This window comes from Mya arenaria, chromosome 17 (genome assembly GCF_026914265.1).
Source record: "Mya arenaria isolate MELC-2E11 chromosome 17, ASM2691426v1".
NCBI classification, from domain to species: domain Eukaryota; kingdom Metazoa; phylum Mollusca; class Bivalvia; order Myida; family Myidae; genus Mya; species Mya arenaria.
Genome location: NC_069138.1, coordinates 31136583 through 31148702, shown reverse-complemented (window position 1 = coordinate 31148702; position 12120 = coordinate 31136583). Strand labels below are relative to the sequence as shown.

At 35.5% G+C, this 12120-nt stretch overlaps 1 protein-coding gene across 1 annotated transcript; it reads left to right on the top strand.

The window, feature by feature from the left end:
- The first annotated feature begins 608 nt into the window (after window positions 1-608).
- LOC128224682 (GTPase-activating Rap/Ran-GAP domain-like protein 3) lies at window positions 609-9039 on the top strand. The gene is made up of 5 exons (XM_052934650.1): window positions 609-619; window positions 1768-1886; window positions 3122-3260; window positions 3791-4008; window positions 4803-9039. The coding sequence occupies exons 2-5, from the start codon at window positions 1788-1790 to the stop codon at window positions 4926-4928; spliced, it is 582 nt and encodes a 193-aa protein (XP_052790610.1). The 5' UTR covers window positions 609-619; window positions 1768-1787; the 3' UTR covers window positions 4929-9039.
- The last annotated feature ends 3081 nt before the right edge of the window (window positions 9040-12120 follow it).

Below are 12120 nucleotides of genomic sequence, written 5' to 3'. Positions count from 1 at the left end.
GTGGTTGCTAATGAGATCGGTGTTTGATAGAGAAAGTGGTGAATGCTAGGGAAGTTATGATTATATACGTCTATGTTCCCGGGGGGGCCAATTATGACCACAGTGGCACAATTTGAACATATTTTGTGAGGACCAACAAAACAATGCTACATGTCAATTAAATAGCTCTTCGCATTGCTGTTTTAGAGAAGATTTTCCCTATATTAGACTATGTAAAACAAATGACCACAGTGGCACAATCTGAACATATTTTGTTGAGGACCAACAAAACAATGCTACATGCCAATTAAATAACTTAGCTCTTCGCATTGCTTTAAGAGAAGATTTTCTCTATATTAGACTATGTAAAACAAATGACCACAGGGGCCAATGTTGACCAAAGGGGCAGGATTGGCGCGGTAACTATAACAGTTTGGTAGTGTAGTGGTACGAGCCCTTACATTATAACAGTTTGGTAGTGTAGTGGTACGAGCCCTTACATTATAACAGTTTGGTAATGTGTAACGAGCCTTTTGATATAGGTGAGGTAACTGTTACAGTTCGGTTGTAAAGTGGTATAAAGAGCCTTTACATCATAAAAGTTGGATAGTGTTGTGGTCTAACGAGCCTTTACATATAGGTGCGGTAACTGTTACAGTTCGGTGGTGTAGTGGTGTAACGAGCCTTTACATTATAATAGTTCGGTAGTGAAGTGGTTTAACGAGCCTTTATATATATGTGGGTAAATATAACAGTTTGGTAGTGTAGCGGTGTAACGAGCCTTTACATATATGTGGGTAAGTAAAACAGTTTGGTAGTGTAACGGTGTAACGAGCCTTTACAAATAGTTGGTATATTAATCCTGATGATGTATTTAAATATAAAAATAAATAAATATTTTTTTTTTTTTTTTGCATTATTTTATATTGTGCGTCTTTAAAACATGGCCGGTTTTTGATATTATCGCCAGAAGTTTTTCAAACGTTTTAAACTGAGATTACAGGCGATTTTGTAATTTATGTTTTAGCACAGACTCTTTATTACATGCAGAAGTACGAATATATCGTATATACTTTAAAGGCCTTGTTTAAGGAATGTTTGGCATGACAATCCCTTGCTGTGCATCTCCTGCTAATTGCACTGATGTCAAAGTAGGGGCCAATTCCTGTGTATTTGTTTATTGGCTCAGGGCCATTTAGGGTCCATTTCTATAATAAAACCTCCAAAACTGCACAGCAGGATACTCAGATCGGAGATCTGATCAGACAATAAGGCAATTAGATTAAAATCAATACACAGAGGTTGTATACTATATACGGTTGTTTTTTTGTTTTTTTTTGGGGGGGGGGGGTCACTTATAGAAGGATTAAACTAGGCCGTTAATTGAAACGCAGCAGCTAATTGTATAAAATTATTTACTTCCTTGATTTGGTTAAAGTTATCTATTGGTCAATATTTATCTAAATAAATACTGTTGACCAATCAAATTGCTTTTATTTGCTAACTATGGCCAAAAGATAACCCATGGATAGCTTATCCAGTTTTATACCGTTCCGCGTATTCCTCAACCTAACCTCAACTATGTATCGTCATTTTTATTATATATTATTATATCAAAAACCTGTCCCACAAATAATCAAAATTATATTCATGTTCTTTAAGTATTTCTTTAATAGGGTATTATTTAGCACACCATATCCATTTTAAATATAATATGCATGATATAATAGCATTCGAATTTAGTAAAAAACAATTATTACATGTATATTCTTTATTATTTTTATACAGTGTGTGCCTTCCCGTATGTGATGGCTTTCACTGCGGACACGATAGAAATACGGCTGATAGTGAACGGCAACCTTGTCCACACCATGACCATGCCCGACCTCACACTCATCTGCGCCAAGGTAACTACCTTAAATACATACTAGAGTTGTACAAGGTAAACTACCTTAAATACATACTAGAGTTGTACAAGGTAAACTACCTTAAATACATACTAGAGTTATACAAGGTAAACTACCTTAAATACATACTAGAGTTGTACAAGGTAAACTACCTTAAATACATACTAGAGTTGTACAAGGTAAACTACCTTAAATACATACTAGAGTTGTACAAGGTAAACTACCTTAAATACATACTAGAGTTATACAAGGTAAACTACCTTAAATACATACTAGAGTTATACAAGGTAAACTACCTTAAATACATACTAGAGTTGTACAAATTAAATGTTCTTTAAACAAATATGTTTCGTTGCAATTTTCTCCTATGTGCCGTTAATGATATTTCATCTCTGTAATGGATGCTGCAGATGAATGCGTAGTAATTTTGGAATAACGGTAACATTTGGCATTCAGCGCTCATGAATTCACCGTTTTTATTTGGCCTAGAATAATGGTACCTTTATTGTTTCAGTTATACGGTGGGCTTAAAAGTTTGTTTTTTTTTCATTTATTTTCAACATAAATCATATTTACGTAATATATCAAAACATATATATATGTTAAAACATTCCTATGTTGTATTGAAAAATAATTTCTATCTCACACACACGTACGCACGTACGAACGCACACACACACGCACGCACGCAAACACACACGCACACACACGCACGTACGCAAACACACACTCACACACACGCACGCACGCAAACACACACACGCAAACACACACACACGCACGCACGCACACAAACACACACTCACACACACGCACGCACGCACGCAAACACACACGTACGCACGCACATACACACAAAGGCGCGCACACGCGCATACACACACACACACACTCAGAGTGATGTCCCTGTTTTGTTCTAAAGATTACTTTATTCATTATCATGAGTAAAAATTAATAATAAGATATGCATTGTTTAGGCTAAATGTGTCTCTTTATATATATATATAGAGAGAGATATTTAGAATATCGAGTACTTCCCATTTTTTTTAAGAGTTAATTGAACATTCCTCGTGAATAATACAAATGCTAGACTAGCCTGCTATTTCAGCTTCAGATGATGCTAGGGGGCTTTTAGATCGAATCAACCATTTACTGCTGTGTTCATTATTTTGGAATGTTATGTTTACAAATGAAATATCACCCCCAACATATTGTCACGTACTTCTAATTTTCAGTGTGACATTTACTTCGCGTCCTCGGCATTTCCTCCACCGTCACCAAAGGAGCGGCTGAGCGCCGCCGACACTCCCGACTCTTGCTCAACCTCAACGCCTCCACCCTCCCCTTCCTTCAAGATGCCACCCTCGCCTAACTGTAAGTATACATTATATTGGTTAATTGTGATGGTAGTTCAAATATTGAGTGTAAGGTTACGTTAATAGCCCAAACCTTTTTCAATACGCTGTGCAGTATACACTCTATTTCTGTGATTGGTATACTTAAGTCGATTTCCTAAACTTTTTGTAGTCAAATAAAACGAATAAGTTTTAAACATTAAAGTAAGTATTTTTGATAAAATCATTGGAAATAATTCAGATAGTATCGAGTTATTATTTTATATGATAAGAGATATACTTAACTTATGAAATGTTTCAAGATGTTTTAAGAATACCTGCCAATGTGTATAATTATTATGTTGTATTTGATACCATTGCTTGTAATTATAAAAAGAAGAGCTTTTAAAAATGTTGCAATTATATTCGACAGCTACTTACCTTAAAGATAGGGAATTTCGGCGAATAAACGTGCGACACTTTACTATGATATCGTTATATAATTGTCTTGTATTGTTTGTTTCACTTCCAATTTGATAACTCGAATAAAAACAATATTTATCCGACCAGCAAAGTCCCAGTTTCCGACACGGTTCATCTACAAGATTCCCATTTCCTGTTTGACTGGTCACGTGGTTCCGGAGAGGGCGGTGGCTTCTCAGGCATCCGTCCAAATGACCACGCTCCTGGCGCCGGTCATGACTTCCGGTGCCACTTCCCCAGGATTGTTAAGGCGGAGCCCATTGCTGCGCTCCAAGAACCTGCATGGCGTTCCAGTTGAACAACCGGTATAACTTATAATCTGCATTCTGTAGAGTTTTCGCTTGAAATAGTGGTTCACATTTTTCATATGTAATAGTATACCATTGTATAACAAACAAGGTTTCTTCAAAAGTGTCTGTTACAAAGAGTTTCCATCTATAGATTTTCCTTTATTCTTCATAAATGTTTTTCAATCATATTGGCCAAGTCTCAACGTACACTGCCCTATTTATATGGAAGAAAGTAATGTAGGAATGAAAAGATTTTTCCCGGCGAAGATAAAAAAGTACCCGTATGTAAAATATAATTTTAATTAACTGAGGTTGGAGAAAAAACATCTGGCATGGCCACTGACGTAAGATAGTTCAGCCCAACCCTCGCGCTGGATGTTCTGCGGAAACTCGGTAAACCTTGTTTCCGCAAAACGGCCTATGCTAGTTTTTTTTTCATATATATACTTCATATACATAAAAAAGAACTCAAACCTGGTATTTTCAAAACCTGTTATATCTAAACGTCCGGGCGTAACGTATTCATCAGTATAAAAAAATATAAATTTTTTTATATATTCAGTATACTTTTAGGAGAAATATTCCGTATACTTTCAGGAGAAATATTCAGTATACTTTCAGGAGAAATATTCCGTATACTTTCAGGAGAAATATTCCGTATACTTTCAGGAGAAATATTCAGTATACTTTCAGGAGAAATATTCCGTATACTTTCAGGAGAAATATTCCGTATACTTTCAGGAGAAATATTCCGTATACTTTCAGTATTTCTCGTATACTCTCAGGAGAAATATTCCGTATACTTTCAGGAAAACGAGCGCCACGATTCCTCCAGTTCTGACTCCGGCATCACGATGCTGCGGAACAACGACCTATCCCCTCCCGAGAGTCCCAATGTCGCTTCCGGTGGAGTTTTCCACGACTCAACAGTCTAGAAGAGCCGTGTTTCAGACATATGTCTTTAGCCAGTCACAAAAACACCACAGGCGCAATGTTTTGAAAGACGTCTGCTGATGCTTAAGTTACTGCCATGTTCAACCGAAAAAGTTGGCTACGTCTGGCTTGCTTATTGCAGGGGCGGCTCCAGGATTTGACGCAAGAGGGGTCGTAACTTATGCGCGTAACCTTTTGACATGCGCCCCTCCCTCCGAACCGAATTTTATTTGGTTTAAAATGTGGGTAGCGGGGGGAGGGGGTTGGGGTACTCACCCAAGACTTTTCTAGTCCGAAATGCTGCAGTTTGGGCGTATTTAATTACTTCTTTCTCCTATACAGAAATAAAAAGTAAAATTTGGACAATTTAAGGGAAGCGCGCGCCGGTTGCACCCCACCCCCCTGGATCCGCTAGTGGATTGGTCACTGTTTATAGCAGCATTCTCCGTTCTGGACAGTATATGTGTTTTATTTTTACCAATATAAAGATAAAAAGCAGGACGACAAAGACCTTGAAAGCTTTTTATTACCCTACTCCCCTACTACCTGATCACAAAAAATGCAAACAAAAATGATGTAAAGTAAATACGTTGTTGACAAAATACGCCAAAATTTCATATTGTGTTTATATATTAAAGTTACTCGCTAATGGTTTGTAAAATGCACTTTTTTAAATTCCAAAATAAAGTGTGGCAAATCATAAGGAGCGTTGAAACATATCATCAAAAGCTGGAACCCTTCGGCAAACGTTGATATCTGTTCAAATATCGTCTTTGAATACCACAATGTTCATTAGCGTTAGTAACGCGATTGAAAATTAATTACGGTTGTGGTGTTGGGTGATTGGTTGATTGGCATTATCACGTGATGTTATCAATGTATCCTTTACAGGTCAACATATCCACCACCTTTCTTATAAACCATGAGCGAGTCACTTTAAATAGAACCCTCTTGTTTTAACCTTCTCCAGATGTGTAATGGGCCTAGAGTTCATGTGTTCGAATCATTCTGTCGGCGAAATATCTTTCTATTTTCTTTCTCTATTTTATCATTTTTTTTCTGATTATTTGTTTTATCATCATATTTATGAAATTAATTTCATGTCACATTGTTATGTTTTTTCGAAACATTTAGAATTGTTTTATAGTTGATTACGTAAAAAATATCTAACGTTTGACGTCTTTAACAGCTATACAGACTGGGGTCATTGTCCAAAATGTATAGCGTCCTTTTTCATGGCGAATTTCATCCAACGTGCATTTCATACATGGCGGCGCATTTACGGACTAACTGCATCGCGTATGAATACGTAATTTACACAAACGCTATCTTCAAAGATCCTTTCATATATATGTAAAAACTTTCCATAAAAATAAAATCACAGCCTCATTTAGATATTCAGATGACGGTGTTCTAAATGATTGTTCTTGCCAGGTAACAACAATATACTAATATTTTTTTTGTGGATTTTATTTGATATACAATTTCCCTGCCAATTTGTTTAATTTTTGTAAAGATATTTGCTGATATTTTTGTGGTGTACGACCAATGCCAAAGTAACCATATGTGCAACAAACGAATCAGTGAAACTGAATGGTTGGTAACTGATTATGTCCATTTTGTCATGCCAAAATCACCTTGTCATTCATTCCATTTGTTTTGCTGTTTTGTTACACATTCATTGTATTGAAATGTATTGTTTATCCCTCTTGCTGGTGATTTTGATGTTTGTTGTTGACATTTGAAGTTTGTTTTCAGTAATCTTGTTAAGGAATGTATTTGCAAATACATGGTGGTATTCAATATTTGTCTTTAATTGGATCTAGAACGATGAAGCTAATCGGATTGCGTTATATAAATAACGAACAGAAACAGTTAATGAAGTGAATGATGAATGACCATACGATTGACTTAAGTTTCATGTTGAATCCCACCCATGGATAAGTTTTTAAAGTGTGATGTTCTTAGAAGAACGAGCGGGTACGCTAATATGGTAGTCCGGCGGCGGAGGTGTTAAACCATGCATCACGGTGTATACAAATGGGTTTTTTGCTTAGTTTGACAGCATTGATTCTCTATTTCAAGAATAAGAATGATGGCACAATACACCCTTTTTGCAACTCAAAACATTCAGGATGGCACACGATATGTTAAATATTTGTAAACAAAATATAATGCACAATCATTTTAGAAACACCGCGATACAAGGTCTGGGTAGTAAACTACATTTGGCTGCCGGACAATTTGGAATTCAAGCAATTGTTTCTTTGGAAACTTATGTTTCATAAAACTGGAATTCCTGATTACTAATTTTGTTTCAAGTTTATATCATGTTGGTTTTTTTACAGCAGGATTTCGGCCTAAACATTTAATATAATTAAACGCACGGCATTCTCCTAACCTCCCAAAATGATACGACTGTTAAGGTCGTCTGTGTTGTTTTTTTTCTAAACAAAAACTCGGGGCATTTTGATCGCCTTAGTGTCGTTTTACACACTTTTAACCTTGACCATTACTGAAAAGGTTAAAGATATTGAACTGAAACTTGGTGTCAATATTCTCAAAGTAAATACGCACATGAACAGCAAAACCAACAGCTCTGGCTTTTAAGGTTCAATAGTTATGTCCCTTGTTAGAATGAAAGAAAAATAATAACAGACGAACGTTGGCGTTGTGTCCGCGGTGCTCTTGTTACTTTAAGTACATGTTTGCGAACGATTAATAAACTATAGATATTCACTTTTGATACACATGCAATTATGAAGAATATTTGAACTGTATAAATCTGTGCACATGACATACAATTGCAACTGAACGGTTTGTTTCAACGTTAACATCCCGGATACATGGGCCATCTTATCATTACGCGCATTCTCCAATCGATCTTTTTTTTTAAAGTTAAAGTTCTATACTAAAATTATCGGTTTAGTCAGAGTTGATTAAGGGTGGTATTCAATATAGGTCAAAATTGGATCTAAGAACGGTGTAGCAAATCGGATTGTGTGATATGAATAACGGAGCTAAACAGTGAATGGAATCAATGATGTATGAACATAAGAATGAATTAAGCTGCGTATTGAAAACCACCCTTGATTATGCAAGTAAAAGGTTCATTTTTAATTTAATATGTGAAGCATACTTGATATTTAACCGACATTTGTGTGCCTACGGATTTGTGTACGGTGTAACCATGTATTAGCACAAAGTAGATTTCTATGTATAAGCACCTATCCCTTATTTCACGATCAATTTTACGTCTTTTATAACAGAATCCAGGGCTGGTATTCAATATTTGTTTTACTTGGAATTACGAACGATGTAGCTAATCGGATTACTTGTTATGAATAACAGACACTGTGAATGAAGATTGATTTAAATTGAAATATTGTATACCATGGTCACTATTTTTGTTTTGTTATATAGTGTGTATTTATCTTGTTTTTGAGGAGTCCTGAGACTTTTATTGAAAAATGTGTGATGACGATCAAAATATATTTTCTTTCATAAAACCAAGTTTATGTAAGTAATTTTCTTAAATGAAATAAGATTCGTAAGCTTGTTTCGATTAAGATATTTCGAGAAGTTGGGCCCTGTTTCCAACTTCCGGTCTATAATCCAGGGCCCATATTAACTACCGCTTTGAGCCCGAGTTTGAGACTAAACACTCAATACTGTAAATATTTATTTTCTTGTTGAAAATTGATGTACATTTTTTATGTCATGCCTTGATTTACTATTATATATAACCCTTTGTTAAAATGAATTTTATGATTCATTTTCTGATTAAATTAGAAATTGACATTTCTGAGAGCGATCAGTCTCAAATTCGGACTCAAAACGTTAAAAGTTGATATTGGCCAACTGCTCTTTTAAAAAGATATGAACTGTTTGTTGGTGTGCCATATACTATATTTGTTACTATTGTACGGTATTTTATGTTGTTGATTTTGATGTATGTTCATATTATTCATCAGTGCTTATTTTATTAAAAGAAATACCTATTTTGATATATGATCTCTACCAGTGATATAATTCCAGTGAATGTTCATTCCACGTTTTATGATTCACCAGTTATGGACAGAGATATAACAATAAAACATTTCGTAAAGGAAATGTGTTATTTTTTCCTTATCAAAGTGACATTCGTATTTAAAATCAATACAAATATACATGTATAACAAACATAAACTTACTGTTCGGTTAGCGCAGTGGGTAGCGTAGTGGTTAGCGCAGTGGGTAGCGCAGTGGTAAGCGCAGTGGGTAGCGCAGTGGGTAGCGCAGTGGTTAGCGCAGTGGTTAGCGCAGTGGTTAGCGCAGTAGTTAGCGCAGTGGTTAGCGCAGTGGGTAACGCAGTGGTTAGCGCACTCGCTTCTCACTAACGCGACCCGGCCTTGGCGCATGTGAGTTTGGTTAGTGGTCACCAAGCCGGACAAATGGTTTTTTTCCGGGTACTCCGGTTTCCCCACAACACAAGACCACACTCTCGAGCAACATCGTGCCAACGAGAGTGACTTAGTATAAGCTATCATAGCTTTCATCACAATCGTTGTAAAATATATAATGGTTAAACTAAACATAAATTATGAATTATAAACCTTTCACTACTTACTAAATAATGCATTTATGGAAATATCAATTACTGATAACAAGATTTCTAGAAATAAATATTATTTTACCGTATTTAAATATATATATACAGTGATCATGTTTTTTGGGGGGCTGAATGTTCGAACATTTGCGTTCACACACACCAATGTACAGACGAAAACCAATGCTCGGACACAAATTCGATGTCATATCATCCATCAAATACATTTTCTTTTTAAACAGTCTGACACTGTAATACGAACTTCCTGGAAAATTATCTTACAATTAAAGGATAATTTTTCACCCCACCACGCCGCAAAATTTGTCAACAACCAAGTGTGGTATTTACCCTTTATCTGGTAAACGTTCCAACGTGAAACGAATCAGACTGATCTTTGACAGTGAATGGTGATTTAATACCCATGTATCATGAAACAAACTCTTAAACTATAAAATAACTTTTGGACGAACCGTGCGTCAAAACTTTGCTTGAAGGGTTTCCCGCCGGTAGCAAGGTTGCAAATGTGTTTTTAAAAAGAGTGTATTTAAAGAAAATAAATTTAAATACAAATAAAAATCCGAGAATGAGCATAATAGAAACGTATGATGTGTTGATTTCAGTGCACGATCGTATTCTATTTCACTCATGATTATAGAAAAACTATATTTTCTGTAACACTCGTGTTATTAGTAGTAAAATCAATTTATATCCTCTATAACTCGCCCACATTAAAAGTACCAATACTATATTTGATTAGTTTTATTGTGTATACTTTGTATTTCTGTTAAGGCCAAAGTAAATTAATTGCTACATTTTTATCCATTTATATCAATTGGGGGGTGGGGGGTGCGGGGATAACATTTGTTTTAATTTGTCTAAGATGATCTTTCTTATTGCTGAAGGGACCATCTACTAGTACATGGTTCTCTAGACGTGCCACGAACACCATCGTTACAATTCTCCTTTACAGGTGATTGTTTACATCGACACCGGTTGGTAATGAATAAACACCGTTTCCGGACAGTACCGGAACAATACGCAAATACAGAGCCCAGTTCATTATTATTATTTGAGTGGCGGAAAAAAAGAATGGGCGGGCGGGAATGAAAATGGTGTAGTCGATTTATAGTCACCTAAACAATATAAATGAACCATATTGCCCTCGTTAGTAGTTACCTCTCATATAATATCATGTCAATCTCCCAATTAGTTTTATGTTTAAATTTTAATAACATATATTGTATCCCGGAATTTCCGGCATGAGTTTAGAAGACCGTACATTTGTTACCAGACATCCGGTATCTACAAATAAGCTTTTATTAAACATTTCAGGCACCTTTACCGTTTGATTTAGGCTGTAGGTCTTGAAACTAAAAATCCACCCCGTATGAATGAACATATAACAAAGAAAATTGCACTTTATGAAGGTAAGATAATAATGAAACATGTTTGAAAGTTGTTTTTTTCATTTTTGTATTATACCAAATGATACAACAGCGTCATGGACAAACGACAGCCATTCGGAAGTGACTTCTCATTGTTACTTTACTTGTGTGAAAATCTACAGAAACAGTAGCCAAAAGTTTAAACATAAACCCCGTTTAATGGCACAGGGTAAACGCCAAAGACATAGAACACAACCACAAAAATTCACAAAAAAGAAAGATGGAACAACACAAAACTCCACAATCAACACATTGCATATATACTATATAAATCAAAGCGCTTAAAGCGTTGAATGGATTTTGGCCTGCAACGTTTTGTAAGTATAGTCATGTGATTGTTAAACATAATTCTAAACATAACCCTAAAGATAGTATATGCTCGCTCATAATTTCCTTCGCGAAAACTTTTAGAGTTTAATGTTGATTCTCAATGAGATCATGAAGTATAAGTCACTTGTTATGTGGAATACGCCAACTAGTTACATGGAGTAATTATCAATATCGTGTAAACTTTATCTGGAGCTTTGGTTTCATAAAAAATGCACTGCCACGGATAAAGCATTAAGGAATTTTTAGTAAAATCTACTCTTCACTTCAAACTTGACAAAGACGTATTTAATTTACTACCAGGGTATGCCAGCTAAACCAAATGCATCCCAACAAAATGCATTGGACATATTAATTAGGTTTATGTTTAAGGCTTCTTTCTACAACGCCAAATACCTCTGGATCGAATCACACACATACTATTTATTCCCTGTATGTTTGATGTACATCTTAAAAATGTCCTCAACATGTCACTCGTGGACAAAACGAACAGATTTTTATCAGTTTTAGTTTTGTTATGCATATGCATTATGCTACATGCCCAAGATATTGGACTGAAATTACTGAGACAATTTGAGAAATACTCACATACTTTCCGTTTCATTCGGCATTACACGACTATGACAAATTGTAGCAGTTCGTTGGCTGTCAACGCTTTACGCGATTTGATTTGAATGGTAAATGAGCATAATATTCATTTAGTAATGGTTAAAACGCTGTAAGTATGTACTTACGCAAGAGAATAGTTTTATGCAACCCACATTTTACAAACACAAGGAAAAACTAACAATCTCAATAAAAAAAAAAGAAATGTTAAGTAATAGCCGATTTAGG